Source organism: Zootoca vivipara, chromosome Z2 (genome assembly GCF_965207765.1).
Source record: "Zootoca vivipara chromosome Z2, rZooViv2.hap1.1, whole genome shotgun sequence".
Classification (NCBI taxonomy): Eukaryota; Metazoa; Chordata; class Lepidosauria; order Squamata; family Lacertidae; genus Zootoca; species Zootoca vivipara.
Window position 1 is genome coordinate 30207782 of NC_142585.1, and position 16208 is coordinate 30223989.

General features: G+C 44.0%; 1 protein-coding gene across 3 annotated transcripts in view; it reads left to right on the plus strand.

The window, feature by feature from the left end:
• OPHN1 (oligophrenin 1) overlaps positions 1-14846 on the plus strand; it is a 124590-nt gene extending 109744 nt beyond the window's left edge. For all 3 annotated transcript variants that reach the window (XM_035113211.3, XM_088664700.1, XM_088664701.1), the window contains 4 exons: positions 3755-3881; positions 6532-6582; positions 10161-10213; positions 11678-14846. In XM_035113211.3, coding sequence (XP_034969102.2) covers positions 3755-3881; positions 6532-6582; positions 10161-10203 — 221 coding nt within the window. In that variant the 3' untranslated portion in view covers positions 10204-10213; positions 11678-14846. The remainder of the gene's footprint in view (positions 1-3754; positions 3882-6531; positions 6583-10160; positions 10214-11677) is intronic.
• The last annotated feature ends 1362 nt before the right edge of the window (positions 14847-16208 follow it).

Sequence of the window (16208 nt, forward strand, 5' to 3'; positions counted from 1 at the left end):
CATCAGAAGAGTCTGCTGGATCAGGCCAGCAGCCCATCTAGCCCAGGATCCCATTCTCACAGTGGCTATACAGTTAGTTGCCTGTGGGGAAACCAGCAAGTAGGACCCGAAAACAAGAGCAACACTGTCCCCTCCTATGTTTTCCAGCAACTGAAATTCAGAAGCATTGCTGCTTCCAACTTTGGAGGCAGAGGATAGCCATCCTGGCCATTGCTAGCCCTCTCCTCCTCCATGAATTTGCCTACTCCTCTTTTAAAGCTATCTAAGTTGTTGGCCAAGGGACGGGGTGGTGCTGTGGGTTAAACCACAGAGCCTAGGGCTTGCCGATCAGAAGGTCGGCGGTTCAAATCCCCACAACGAGGTGAACTCCCGTTGCTCGGTCCCTGCTCCTGCCAACCTAGCAGTTTAAAAGCACATCAAAGTGCAAGTAGATAAATAGGTACCGCTCCAGTGGGAAGGTAAATGGCATTTCCGTGTGCTGCTCTGGTTCGCCAGAAGCGGCTTAGTCATGCTGGCCACATGACCTGGAATCTGTATGCCGGCTCCCTCGGCCTATAGAGCGAGATGAGCACCGCAACCCCAGAGTCGGTCACGACTGGACCTTAAAGGTCAGGGGTCCCTTTACCATTTACCTTAAATTGTTGGCCATCACTGCCTCCTATGGAAGCAAGTTCCATAGTTTAACTTTGCCCTAGATGCACTGCATGCCATTTCTTTTATGTGTCCTGCATCCTCCAAACTTCAGCTTCATTGGATGTCTATGTGTTCTAGTCTTATGAGATGAGAGAGGGAAATAAACGTTCCTCTCTCCACTTTCTCCAGCCCATGCATAACTTCATAAACTTCTTTATCATCTCACCTCTCTCTCGCCTTTTCTCCAAACTAAAAAGCCCCAAACAATGTAGCCTTTCTTCCTAGGGGAGTCTCTCCACCCCCTTGATCGTTCTAGTTGCACCTTTTCTGAACCTTTTCCAACTGTACAATATTCTTTTTGAAGTGAGGTGACACGAACAATGTGGAGTACTCCAAATGCGGCCATACCATAGATTTTGTATAATGGCATTAGTATAATGCTTCTGTTAATAACCTCGAGCCCTCACCATGGGGTGAGCTGTAACTCAAGACAAATTAATGTTTAATTTCCATTTCTGTAAACGTTCATGTGATTCCTGCATTGCAAGAGTTTTAACTAGATAAACCTTTGAGTCCCTTTCAGTGCTACAGTTCTGCAATTCTCTGTGTGTTTTGGGACCGTTTTGCATAATCCTTTTGTGTAATAAATGATGTTTTGCTCTAAACTAATACCAGTTCACACTGCATTATAAACTAGACATGGGATCTTGTCTCTTTTCAAGCTTGAGGATAAACCACTTCAAGCGTCCATTTAAGATGACCCCTTTTTAAGTCTTCCCTTCTTTGTTGAGTGGCCTGTCAGCTGATGAACTGCCTTGTGAGGTTTGAAGTCCGATTAATCCAATTGAACTTCCATTAAATGTGCAACAGCTTCATAGATATTAGAAGAGCCCAGTTGTGCTTAGTGAAGACAATGATTTACAGTGGTGCCTCGCAAGACAAATTTAATTCGTTCCGCAAGTCAATTCGTTTTGAGAAAAATTCATCTTGCGAATCGCAGTTTCCCATAGGAATGCATTGAAATTTCTTTTTTTGCCCATAGGAACGCATTAATTAAATTTCAATGCATTCCTATGGGAAACCGCGATTTGCAAGACGAATTTTTCGCAAAATGAATTCGTCTTGCGAGTCACCATCAGATCGCAAGACGCATTCGTCTTGCGAAAAATTCGTCTTGCAGGGCATTTGTCTTGCGAGGTACCACTGTATTAACCTACTTTAACTTTAGATCTGCCAGTTGGAACAAGGGATGGTAAGCAAACATCAATATTTAAGCAAACTAGTTTTTCATATAATTGTAGAGTTGGAAGGGATGCTAAGAATCATCTAGTCCAAGCAATGCAGAATTCACAGCTAAAGAATCTTCAACAGAAGACCATCCAACCTCTGCTTAAAAACCTCCAGTGGAGAGTCTACCACCTTCTGAGGGAGTTTGTTCCACAGCTGAACAGCTCTTACCATAACAAAATACTTTCTGATGTTTAGTCAGAATCTTTATTATTTTACTATGAATTCATTGGTACTGATCCTCCCCACTGGAGCAGCAGAAAACAAGCTGGCTCCATGGGACAACCCTTCAATTTGAAAGTGGCTCTCATATCACCTCTCAGTTTCCTCTTCTCCAGGCTAAACATACCCAGGTCCTTCAACCACCCCTCATCAGGCTTGGATTCCAGACCCTTAATAATCTTGGTCACCCTCCTCTGCACACCTTCCAGCTTGTCAATATCTTTCTTAAATTGTGATGCTCAAAACAGACCCCAGGTGGGGTCTGACCAAAGCAGAATAGAGCAACACAACACTTCCTTTGATCTTGGCTTTTTAATCAAGATGTACAGTCGTACCTTGGTTTTCGAACAGCTTAGTTCTTGAACATTTTGGTTCCAGAACGCCACAAACCCGGAATTGACTGTTCCAGTTTGCGAACTATTTTTGGAAGCTGAATGTCCGACAGGGCTTCAGCGGCTTCTGATTGGCTGCAGGAGCTTTTGACAGCCAATCAGAAGCCGCACGTTGGTTTCCAAATGTTTTGGAAGATCGAACGGACTTCCGGAATGGTTTCCGTTTGACTTCCAAGGTACAACTGTATTAGAAAACATGTGCCAGATTTTTTTTCATAAGGAGGATGGAGAAGGGGAAGCATTTACAACAGGATTGTGATGGCATGTAGCCAGTAATTACGAAGAAAGATATTACATTCCAAATGGTACAGACTTCATTATGGGACTTGGCCATCTATGAGTGGGACAATTTGTACAAAACAACACAATAGTTTATAAAAGGATTCTGTAATGGTGTTGTGCTTTTTTGTTTCCTAATTGGAAACTTGCTCAGGTTATTGAAATGAATGCAGACTTGTCAATTATGTAGAGCAGAACTTTCCAAATTTTTCATGTTGGAGACACACTTTTTAGGCATGCATCATTTTGCGACACAGTAATTCAGTTTTGCATCATTTGTGACAAAATCATTCAGTTTTCCTAGCAAACCGGAGGTTAAGCTAGCCCCTTTCCAGCCCTGGGAAAAGCGTGGGGAGCATTCCCATGACACACCTACACACTGCAGCTGACACACTAACGTGTTGTGACACACAGTTTGGAAAGCTCTGATGTAGAGGCTTAAATGAACCAGTCCATACTTTTAAATCTGTACTGTGTTTTGCATTTCCGCTCCTAGGACTGTTGCCACATCCCAGCTTGGAAACTTGGATGGTTCAGCTAAACTCTACAGTAACTTCATTTGTTAATTAATTGATTGATTGACTTCATGAAATTTATATACCGCTTGATTGTAGAAAACCAGAAAGAAAGAAAGAAAGAAAGAAAGAAAGAAAGAAAGAAAGAAAGAAAGAAAGAAGCAGTGAGGTTATTAGTAAAAGCAAAACATTTTTTAAAAATTAAACTAGTAATAAACTAAAAATATCTGGATAGGCTTGTCTGAACAAGAATGCTTTTAGCAGATGCCCAAAAAGCGTACATTGAAGGCACTTGTCTGATATCAGTAGGCAGGGAGTTCTGAAGTGTGGGTGCCTCCACACTAAAAGATTGATTTCTTACAAATGTGGATTGAGCATCATTGTTCCCTTTCATGATTAACGGTGCTTTGTTACTTTCCCACTCAGGTGAATACGAAGGCTTTGCTAAAGCACGATCACCTGGAGAGAAGCCAGTGATAACACGTCCTCCAGTGAGACCACCAGACCCTCCATGCAAAGCCCCGGCGGCTCATAAGGCAGAGGCCGCCTCTGTGTGAGTAGCAAAGCAAGACACATTGAAGGAGATAAATGGCCTGGCAGGATGCTCCAGAAGGCATAGGGAGAGACCCAAAGAGCTTGCCCCAAAAGATGGGCTAATCTGTAGAGGGTGAACAGGGATTTATTTTTTATTTACTTTTTAGGAATAACAAAGCAAAAGTTTCAGGATATCCTCAGAAACCTTCCTGGTATAAACCCCAGGCTTCCTTTCCTCTTCCCCCTTATGCACATGAATGCACAATTGCATCATATTTGCAATTTCAACCACACATGGTTGAGGGCCGGCTTTTTGAAATTGTGCAAGTTAAATACCAAACAAAGTAGAGAACTTAAAAACTCTTTTTGTGTTGGGTCTGCTTGGGGTTACCTGGAGCATAAAGGGCTTTAAACTTCTCCGCTTTGCTTGGGGGGGGGGGCGTGAGGCCTGCTCAGTGTGTGAGCTATGGGAGTACTGGGGTTTCCCCCCCCCCACTTTGCTAGATGTGGGGTAGCTCCAAGGGTTTGGGTATACACAATTTTCCTGTGCACATGGAACCCTTGGAACTGAACCCCCACATAAATTGCAATTGTACTGCAAGTTGAGCAGTAAACGCGCATAGCAACTGGCCACTGTGCAAATTCATCCAACATGCTTTGTAGGAAATGTACATATATTGACTGGATTTTGTACATCCTCCAGTTGCTATGCATTAGCTCCCAACAGGCATGTTGACCAGAGTGTGTAGAAATGCACATACTGATTTAGATGTTGGGGATTATGCGTAGTGGCTGGAGAACATACAAAATTCAGTTGATATATTCCCTAAGGCAGGCATCCCCAAACTGTGGCCCTCCAGATGTTTTGGCCTACAACTCCCATGATCCCTAGCTAACAGGACCAGTGGTTGGGGAAGATGGGAATTGTAGTCCAAAACATTTGGAGGGCTGAAGTTTGGGGATGCCTGCCCTAAGGCCTTTTGGAGAGTGTGTCCACTGAGCAGGAAATGTGCAAAATTCCCTCTTCCTGGAAGAATTATGTCCATGTTCTTCATGAGGCATAGTGAATGTGCATAGTGGTCGGTTATGTATTTTAGCCACTGAACTTACATTCCCTTGAGTATTTCCTAAGTTAAATGCAACATAAATTATACTGGGCTCATGGTTCTTGGATCACCCTATTCTTAGTTTAGTAAGAAAAGCAAACTAAAACCTTTATCAGAAATAGCTCTGAAAGAAAATTATATACAGACACTATAAGTACATACATACTTGCCACTCAAGAAAGGTGCAGTGGGTTTGGCAGCTAACCTTGGTGTAACATGTCCCGGGGGGAGGGGGGGAGAGATCTTCCAAAGAATCTGCCATTCCTTGTGGGAGGTTGAGGAATGATGTTGACAACTGTCTGACTAGCACATTGCCTTCTGCTTCTGCATTTACGCTGCCTCTCTGACTGTAACACAAGTGACATACTTTGCAAACTGCAAATCAAGGCAAAGATGGTTTGCAAACTGATACCCGTTGTTCCGTTTCAGTCTTTCTGCATGTCAGTGGCAGACCTGCAAATCCCCTGAGGGTCCTTGGTGTGTGCATTCTGCATGTGTCCTTTGCACATATGTCACATATCCATAAAGCCAGGCAGCACATTATTCCCGCCCTACACTCTCAGGGAGCATGCACACACACACACATATCTATTAGGGTTGCCATTTGTCCTCTTTTCCCAGGACATGTCTTCTTTTTCCAGCGTTGCCCTAGCAATCCAAAAGTTAAAAGTAGAAGTTGGCAAACATTTCCTCTTTTTTGCTCTTCAAAATATGGCCACCCTAGATCTGTGCCTTGGAAATTCTGCACCAAGGAAAACAATTCACCATAAACATGTGTATCAATAGAGCATAATTGTTTTGCTAGTTCTGTGGAGGAGTGTGGCGTTGCAGGGGCTTCTAGTAACACCATCCCCAAGGGCCTTCAATCTTATTTGACTACCCAACAAGCTTCCCACACGTTGGCAGGTATCATTCACCCCCTTTTCAAGCAGGTCTTTGCAGACATCAGGCTAGAAGCTTGCCCTCTTTCAAAAATAAAATAAAAAAGGCTTGCAACAAGCTAACATTCAAACTCCTCTTCACTTTGTGTGCTCCTATGGACTTTGAGTGTGCATCTAAATCTGCCTCTCTTCACTCAAAGGTAATTTTTTGCTGGTTTTCGGGTGAGTCCTTGAAACAATAGTCTTCCTCTCCCAGGATTAGATGAAAGAAGCATTTTGGGGGGAAGGATATGGGAGGGAAATTAAAAGCTGTTTGATAGTAGAAGGAACTCCTTTGGGAGATGGTAGCTTTTGGAAGTTTTAAAGCAGAGTTTGGAAGGCCATCAGTCATGGATGCCTTAGTTGAGATTCCTACATTGCAGGGGGTTGGATTAGATGACCCTTGGAGTCCTTTCCAACTCTACAATTCTATGATTCTATTAGTGGCCCTATTTTCTTCCATGCGGAGTGGCAACTCAAGCACAGTAGTATTAGTGGGGAATGTATTGGCCAACCATGGTTCTTCCCTGACCTTTCCCATTTACCTAACTTAACTTGAGAGTGTTTGCCTAAAGATCTGTTGCTTCATCATGCAAAATAAAATGAAATGAAAATGAATGTTCTGTGCTGGTTTCTTTTGCAGGGTGGCCTCCAGGACGAAGTTTTTTGAGACAGCTTCCTTCAGGAGAGGGAGGTAAGGCAGTTCATTCAGACTTGCAATAGGTAACATCCCATCACAGAGTGGTACAGAGGCAGTGTGGCAAAGTGGTTATAGTGTCGGACTAGGGACCTGGGAGACCCCAGAGTTCAGAATCCCTACTCTGTCATGAATCTCACTTGGGTGACCTTGGACCAGCTGTTGCCTCTCTCAGACTAACCTACCTTTAAATGGGGAGGGGGAGAACCATGTATGTTCCTTGGAGTAAAGGTGGGATTTAAGTGTGGCACATTAATTAATTAATTAATTAATTGGAACTTGTATAGTATTTTGAGAGCAAGTGTGGTGTAAAGTTTTCTATTCTTAAAGTTGGGAATAGAGTAGTTGCTTTAGAAGACGGTAATCGGGCATCCGAACAACATGACCAGTCCAATGAAGTTGATGTTGAATAATCATTGCTTCGATACTGGTGGTCTTTGCTTCTTCCAGTACACTGGCATTAGTTTGCCTGTCTTCCCACGTGATACATAATTTTTTTCGCAGACACAGTTGACAGAATCTTTTGAGGAGTTGGAGATGGCGTTTGTAAGTTGTCCATGTTTCACAAGCATACAGTAAAGTTGGTAGTACAATAGCTTTGTAAACAAGCCTTTTGGTTTCCCTGTGAATGTCCCGGTCCTCAAACACTCTGCACTTCAAGATTTTGGCATTGATGCCGGCCCTTGTGGAAAGATAACTGCCCAGGTAGGGAAAGTGATTGAAAGGGAGAAACAAGCTAAGAGGAAGACACGTTTGGCAAATCCTCTCACCATGATCAACTCCTGCCCTGAAACCTATGTCCCCACTGTGAAAATACAGGTGGATCCAGAATTGGCCTCCACAGTCATTTACAGACTCACTGCTAAGACCATGTTCATGGAAGACAATCTTACTCAGCCACGAATGATCGCTAAAGAAGAAGAAGAAGTGTAAAGATTAGTACGTCAGAATAGGGCTTGGGAGACACCAGAGTTTGAATCCCCCACTTGGTCATGAAACTCATTTGGGTGACCCTGAGCCAATCATTCACTTTCAAGGTTGCTGTGAAGAACAAATGGGGAGGTGAGACCCTACATACATCACCTTGCACTCCTTGAGGAAAGATGGGATATAATTGTAATAAATAAGATTAAATTATGGGGATCCCAAAGATATACCACTGGAATGCAGGCTGGGCTGTTTGTGGAACCTGCTTGTGTGGTTCCAAGACAAAGGTTAGGAATTTGGGGTGTTTCGATGTTGTTTTAGCACACAAGATATTCCCTCCTTCCTCTAAATATTTACCCTACCTTTCCTCTGAAACCACCTGAGGCAGCTATCAGACTCTTAGGCACCAATGTATAAATGCTTGTTTTGCGATCCAGGAGGAGCTATCTAGTCATTGGCTGCCTTGCATATTCCTAATATTACTAATATTATTAACCCACCCTTCACCCTAAAGTCACAGGGCAAGTTGTAACATTAAAATACTATACAAGAAACAACTCGAGGCAACTTAGAATCACAGAATTAAAGTGGGTCCTAATAATAGACATCTCAAGAGCCCCAGAGTCTGTTGGTGCCAAACACAGCAGATGTTGGGGTTGCTTCAGAGTTCCATGTTCTGGCTTGCCAGACTGGGCACCATGATGAGGTAGCATATACTCTGGCTTAGGCTGCATCCACACAGCAGTTTATTCCGTTTTCACGGCTCTTTGCAAACTGTTAATTTCCACATTACGCTTGAGCTTTTGCACGGCACAAAAGCCACTTATTTATAAGAAACATTGGTGTGCTGCTTTGTCATAAATAAACAGTATACAGTGGTACCTCGCAAGACGAATGCCCTGCAAGACGAATTTTACGCAAGACGAATGCGTCTTGCGATCTGATGGTGACTCGCAAGACGAATTCATTTTGCGAAAAATTCATCTTGCGAATCGCGGTTTCCCATAGGAATGCATTGAAATTTAATTAATGTGTTCCTATGGGCAAAAAAAGAAATTTCAATGCATTCCTATGGGAAACCGCGATTCGCAAGATGAATTTTTCGCAAAACGAATTGACTCGCGGAACGAATTAAATTCGTCTTGCGAGGCACCACTGTACAGCAATAAAAACATTAAAGTTTTTGTTTTTAGTTAGAAACAGACAACAGTTAATCACTGTGGAAGGATACATTCTTACTGGCCCACAGAACATGAACATATTTGGCAGCTGTTTAAACGTTGGCACAGAAGGTGCCCACTGAATCTCCAGTAGCAGAGAGTTCCAGAGGACTCGGCTGATGATACTAAAGGCTTGGTTTCTCATAGTCGTGAAATTAGCCTCACCAACTCAGGAAATGAGCAGTGACTGAGCTGGGATATTATAACGGTTTGGGCAGTCTGTGAGGGCATAACCTGGACTTCTGAAAATATAGCAGAATTAGCAAAGTTAGTGATATTCCTATGTTGTTTGCACACTTATTTTCCCTGGAAGCAAATAATGCGGAAATGAGAATTAAGCGTCTGCTTTATTCTGCTATATTTCCAGAAGTGGCTTTTATGTCCTGCGAAAGCTCCAGTATAATGCAGAAATTAACACTTAGTGATGTAGTAATGAAAACTATGGTCTGAAGCTCAACATCAAAAAACCCAAGATCATGGCCACTGGTCCCATCACCTCCTGGCTTTAAATAGAAGGGGAAGAAATGGAGGCAGTGAGAGATTTTACTTTCTTGGGCTCCTTCATCACTGCAGATGGTGACAGTAGCCACGAAATTAAAAGACGCCTGCTTCTTGGGAGAAAAGCAATGACAAACCTAGACAGCATCTTAAAAAGCAGAGACATCACCTTGCTGACAAAGGTCCATATAGTTAAAGCTATGGTTTTCCCAGTAGTAATGTATGGAAGTGAGAGCTGGACCATAAAGAAGGCTGATCGCCGAAGAATTGGTGCTTTTGAATTACGGTGCTGGAGGAGACTCTTGAGAGTCCCATGGACTGCAAGAAGATCAAACCTATCCATTCTGAAGGAAATCAGCCCTGAGTGCTCCCTGGAAGGACAGATTGTGAAGCTGAGGCTCTAATGCTTTGGCCACCTCATGAGAAGAGAAGAATCCTTGGAAAAGACCCTGATGTTGGGAAAGGTGGAGGGCACAAGGAGAAGGGAACGACAAAGGACAAGATGGTTGGACAGTGTTCTCGAAGCTGCGAACATGAGTTTGACCAAACTGCGGGAGGCAGTGCAAGACAGGAGTGCCTGGCGTGCTATGGTCCATGTTTTAGTTTTAGTTTATTTATTTCCTTGAGAATCACTGGTTGTGTAGGGGTTAGAGTGTCGGACTGGGACCTGGGAGACAAGGGTTTGAATCCCTGCTCAGCCATGAAGCTCATTGGGTGACCTGGGGGGGGGGGGCGGTTACTATATCTTTTAGCCTTACCTACCTCACAGGTTGTTATGTAGATAAATTGGGGGAGAGGAGAAATATGTACACCATCCGGAGCAGCTTGTGTAGAAAAGGTGGAATACGAAGGCAAATAATGCTTGCTTGCTTGCTTGCTTGCTTGCTTGCTCACTCACTCACTCACTCACTTCCATGCTTCCTTTTGCAGCTCTTCATCACCACAAGGCAGACTCCCCAGTGATGAGACCTGAAGGATTAATGGTAAGATGGCGATGGGGGGGATTAGAAAAAGCAGGCAATTGTTCAGTGGAATCCTGAGTTCTGAGGGTGTTTGTAGGTATAGTGGTTTGTAGGTATAGTGGTTCCCTCTCAGCTGCATCCTGAAGTGGTACAGTCCCAGCATGTCTGTATCGGGGGGTGGAGGGAGGGCAGCAATCCTTTTGAGTCCATGGGCACCACAGCCATCCAGGGAGACTCCCCCAGCACCATTACTGCAATGCTACCTTCAGGTGCCAAATGAAAAGATTCCAAGATTAATTTTTAGAAAGTTTTAAGTTGAGAATAAGACAAATTCCAGTAGCAATCCAGTTTTTAGAAATCCAGGACTAGGCCCTGTTTCGGTTTATTCTTCATCATTTTTCTAACTTACTCAATCTGTTTGCAAACAGATTGAGTAAGTTAGAAAAACATGAATGGTATGCTTTGACATTGAAACTATGATACTAGAGCTGATGAAGAATAAACCGAAACATTCTCAACTTAAAACTTTTTAAAATTTAATCTACTACCTGGCCAGAGCTCTTGGAATCTTTTCATTTGATTTTCTCAATTCTCCAAGGACTCCAATTTATTTAGTATTACCTTCAGGTGCCAGGCGAAAACATTCCTTTTTAACCCGGTCTCTGGCTTTTGATGGTCTAGGGGTCTTTTAGAGTGGGTCTGATTTTTGTTTTGCTCTCCTCACTCAAAATTATTTATTAACAAACAAAATAAACCCAAGATAAAATAGCATAAAGAAATATTGTTACAGAAGGGTGAAAGCACCATCAGGTTTGACGTTACCCTTGAACTTCTTGTTGCAAAACGTTACAAAAATAGTACTAAAACACCACTATTTCCCATAAACTTGTTAGGCTGGTTTACATATAAGAATTGTAATGTTGGTTTAATCACCAATCACTACGGACCAATTTTTCTCAGTCCATTCAGACATAGTAGGAGATATGCTCCCCCCCCCCCGCCCCAGTTTTTTTAGCTGTCATGATCTTACCATCGATTATAAACTTATACGCTATTTCCCATCCTTTCCTGGTTATGTTCTGATCCAAGTGACAGAATCTTGCAATAATGCCTTCATCCAAATGGGAGAGAAATATTTCCCCCCTGGTTTTAATATATGTGTGTATTTGACCTTTTTTTTATAAGCTGCTTTGAGTTGCCATTGCCTTAAAAAGAAAAAAGAAAAGAAATATGCTTTCTTCTGGCTTAATTTCAGTAGAGAGAGGGGCACTGTGTGTTCGGGGGGGGGCACGGAAGACCTCTTTGAGGCAGGTACTCCCACAGCCAGCACACTGGCAAGCCCCTTGCTGCATTGCATGGCATTCTTGGTGGTGTTCATAGATTCCTCAAATTGTAGAGGTGGAAAGGATTCAGAAGCAGAAATCACAGTTATATTGTCAGGCTTTGATTGATGCAGTTTGTGTTCTCTCTCTGCCCCCTCTCTAGACTTGTATGTCTGATCCTGGCTGGTTCCAGAGAGATTTGCCACAGCGCCTCCTCCGGTCCTCCCTCTCCTGGTTCACGAGTCTTGCTGCGGCCGTTGAAGCATACCATTCTGAATAGTTTCCTAAGTGAATAAATCCACCTTGCCATCGGTTTCCGAAAGTAGCTCCTCCTTTCCTCCTTTCCTGCTTCCTCCATGTTTCTACTGTTGCCTATATTCAAGAACACTTGTTTGTTTCACTTTGGGATGTTTGGGAGAAGTTGGAATGCCCCTGTTGGCCAAGGAAGAGAGTTGGGGAGTGGTTGCGAACAGTTTTATCCACCCTGTTCCACATCCCTTTAATGTGGCAGGGTGGTGCCATCCCAAGATTTATGTACAGGGCTTTGGGGGAGCACCAGCTTTTAATGCACTGGCTGTCTTAAGACAAATCACTCTGTGCATTGTAGGGGGACGGGGTGTGGGGAGATGGACACTCCTTTCTAAATCCTTTTCAGGAATGCGAAGACATTTCCAAGCGGGGGTTCTCCCCCACAGCAAAGCACTGAAGAATGAACCTTTTGGTTTTTCTGCAGTGGAACAGAGAGCATTTTTGGTGGTTATGCTGCCTCTGCATCCTCTGCTTGGTCTCCCCAGGTGGAAAGCCATTGTGCACTGGAAGGAGACAGGACCATCCTGTACAGTTTTCATTCCACCCTGGAGCAGACACGAGAGAGCCTTCGGTTTTTTTGGGGGGAGTAGACCCCTTCACTTCCTGCCTGAGGCGCTTAAACACATGGTAACTTCCATCATCAACGTGCCTCTCTAACTCTGGTCTACTGGGGAGGAGGTAGAGGTACTTTAAGCAGAGATGTTCATTTTCCTGGTTCTAGGAATGCATCCATCCTATGTCTTGTGTTTATCAGGAGTGTGGTCAAAAGCACTCCTTCGGATTGTGTGGCTTTGAAGAACTGGCATCACAACACACACAGGTTTCTGAGGACCAAAGCATAAAGCATCAAGGCAGACCAAGCAACACCTTTTCTTTGTTTGTTTAAATAATAATCAAAACTCAGTTTATATTGAATGTTAGAATCTTTACCGATTCACATGTCTCCTGTAAAAAATAATAATCAAAACTACTCTTTGGCTTCCCTTACTTCCTAAAAACAAAATAAAAACACCTGGGCATCAAAATATTGCCGACAACTCTGCTTTTTTCCCCCAAACGCAGCCTTTTGTAGGGCTGGAAAGATCTTCAAAATGTGGTTGAAGGACACAACAGCAAGAAAGCTGTCTGGAGGGTGGCAACACGAGAACGGGCCTTATCTGCAGTGGCTCCCCATTTGTGGAATGCTCTCCCCAGGGAAGTTCACCTGGCGCCTTCATTATATACCTTTCGGTGCCAGGCAAAAACATTTCTTTTTAACCAGGCTTTTGGTTGATTTGATTGACATCCTATGTCCTTTTAAAAGGTGGTTCTTTGGGGGGGGGTGTTATTGGGTTGTTTTTACTTTGATTATATATATTGTGGTTTTATATTTTGATTTTGTTCTGTGAATCGCCCTGATACTTGTGGGCATAGGGCGGTATATTAACTAACTAACTAACTGCTGTAAATAACTAACTAAATAACTAACTGTGGGCAGAAGAGATTGACACGCAAAGTAGAAACGTTTCCATCCCAATCCGGTTGCTGCACACAATCTCTGCATGGGTACAATTCAGCTACTTTTCCTTCATCAGCTTTACCAAAGCCTTAAACTAGTGAGAAGCAGGGAGGGGCCTTCTAAGCAGCAGGAACACTTTGTATTCAAGATAGACAGGCCGGACTTTTTACAAACACACCGTCCTAAATGGGAAGGGCCAACACCACAGCAGGAACCTCCTGTTTTAAATTCTCAAGGAACCCGGACAAACCCACCAGTAGTCCATGCTGCCAGCTAGTCAAGGAACACCGGGAGCAAGAGAGAATATGCTGACGGTATGCATGAAACTGGTTTTTTCATTTTCCAAGGGAACGTAAGCGGAGCTGCTGTAGAAGTGGAAACAGGATCCAAGGATGTCTAGAGGTTTAGGGTGGGAGGGAGCCTATATCTGCTCTGCAGGGCCAACACTTAGCACAGGGTGTGGCCCTCCAGGCTCCAAGCAACACTGATGTGTACAAACCTGCTTTGTAAGCAGAATGCTAAGCTTAGAGCAGGCATCCCCAAACTGCGGCCCTCCCTCCAGATGTTTTGGCTTACATCTTCCATGATCCCTAGCTAACAGAACCAGTGGTCGGGGAGGATGGGAATTGTAGCCCAAAACATCTGGAGGGCCGAAGTTTGGGGATGCCTGGCTTAGAGGCTTAAAGAGTTTTTGGGTTTGTTCCGTGTCCATATGCACACATGTTTAGTCAGTGGCCAAACTAAACATGGTGGTGCATAGTCATTCTTACGTTCATGCTGCCCTCCTACTTAAGACGCTCAGAAGTTTCTGTCTAAGTAACAGCAAGTCTGTTAATATAATCGTAGATAGATCTAGTGAAGGTAGAAAATATCCACTTACCGGGTCCAGTGGTGGGCGAGGTTTGTGGCCTGGCATGCCGCTCTGCTGGCCGTTGCTCCACCTATCCCTTTGGTCTCCACAGAGCTTTCCGGGTTCCTGGAACGTTGTGGCCACTTTAACCCCAAATATGTTGTCATGTGTTTTCCTTTGAGGCCTAGCTCCTGGAGGGGAGGGGGACTGCACCTTGGCACGCAATCTGCATGCCCCCCCTTCTCCTGGATTGGGCAGTGTTAAGTCCTCGAGGTTGTAGTGACCAAAGAAGAAAGCATGGAGTCACCAAGCCCATTTCAGTGTTGTGAGTCCATGATTCCAAACAATCAATTAATGGATTGTGCAGATGTCCCATGTCCTGATCACGTAGCAGCTAGGGGGAAATGTGGAAGATGCAGTCGGCACCAGATAGCAGCAGTTGACACACAACATGTGCTTTATTGTATTCTAGCTGGTACATTTTTCATCAGGCCTCCGTTCATCATAAGCTAAAAGATGCCCAGCAATTCCACACACTATTTTTGTGAAATTTAAGGCACTTAAGGTATCTGCCACCTGTTGTGGGGGGTTTTTTTGTATTTGTTTTTTTGGACTTGTAAAGTGTTTAGTTGCAATGATTTTAGTGATGTTAATAAAGTTAATAAAGAAGGAGAATCCTTGTCTGTGTGTTCTGTTAAGTTGCAATCATTTTTTGTTGTCTGAATTTTATATGGTCATTGAGCAAAATGGCCTTCCCTCCAGGTGTTGGGCTATGACTCCCATCACCCTTGACTGTCGGCCATGCTGGCTGGGGCTGATGGATATTAACAACATCTGGTGGGCCACCAGCTCCTCATCCATTCTCTACAGAAAAGCAACCTTTATCCCAGTAACTTTCCATTCACCCCTGAGAGTATGTTTTGCATTACCTCCTAGAAACTACCTGGCATGACTGTCTCTGGTCAGTACCATCCACATGTTTCCTGGCCATCAGCAGTGATGATTCCAGAGCCTTGAGATCCAGCTCTAAGTTGTGGTGCACAGTCTCAAGCATAGCTGCCAAGTTCTCCCTTTTTTTAAGGGAAATTCCCTTATGCTGAATAGGCTTCCTTGTGAGAAAAGGGAAAACTTGGCAGCTATGGTCTCAAGCAAATAATTGCCTTTCCTATTTCCTTAAACCTGTTCAGGTGCTCTTATTCCACTTAAATGTCTCTTGAGATATTTGGGGGGGGAGAGAGGATATTTTTTCTTTGGCTGTCACATGGTCAAAACAACAACAACAACAGCACTTTAGTTGGTTGATCACATGAGTTTTAATTGATATATCACAGAATTGTGGAGTTGGGGGTCATTCGCAATCTACCGAAACCACCTTCACCATCAGGGCCTGGTAGGGACCCCAAGATCTCCTGCAATGCTTTTGCAAAGTTTTTTTTTTTTTGCAGATAAAGTCGCTCAGATTTGGAAGGAGGTAGACTCCACCATGGGAGCAGGGCCAGGGCGGGAGAGTGCTAGAGCCCTGTCTAGTCATGTTATATGGGATCAGTTCCAATCTGTTACCTCTGAGGATGTGAACAGGCTGCTTGGACAAGTCAGACCACATGTCTCCTTGATCCTTGCCCATCTTGGCTAATAAAAGCGAGCTGGGAAGGGCTGGGCGATGGGCTCTGCGGGGTGGTGAATGCTTCCCTCTACGAGGGAGCCTTCCCAGACCCACTAAAAGAAGCGGTCATTAAACCGATTCTTTAAAAAAAACATCTTTAGACCCGGGCAATATGGCCAACTACCGCCCAGTCTCAAATCTACCATTCTTGGGCAAGGTGATTGAGCGGGTGGTTGCTGAACAACTCCAAGCACGCTTGGAAGAAGCAGACCATTTGGATCCCTTCCAATCAGGATTCAGGCCTCACCATGGGACTGAAACTGCCTTGGTCACACTGGTCGATGATCTCCAGCGAGCTAGGGACACAGGTGAGAGCTGTTTCCTAGTTCTGGTGGATCTCTCAGTGGCCTTTGACACCATCGACCATAACATTC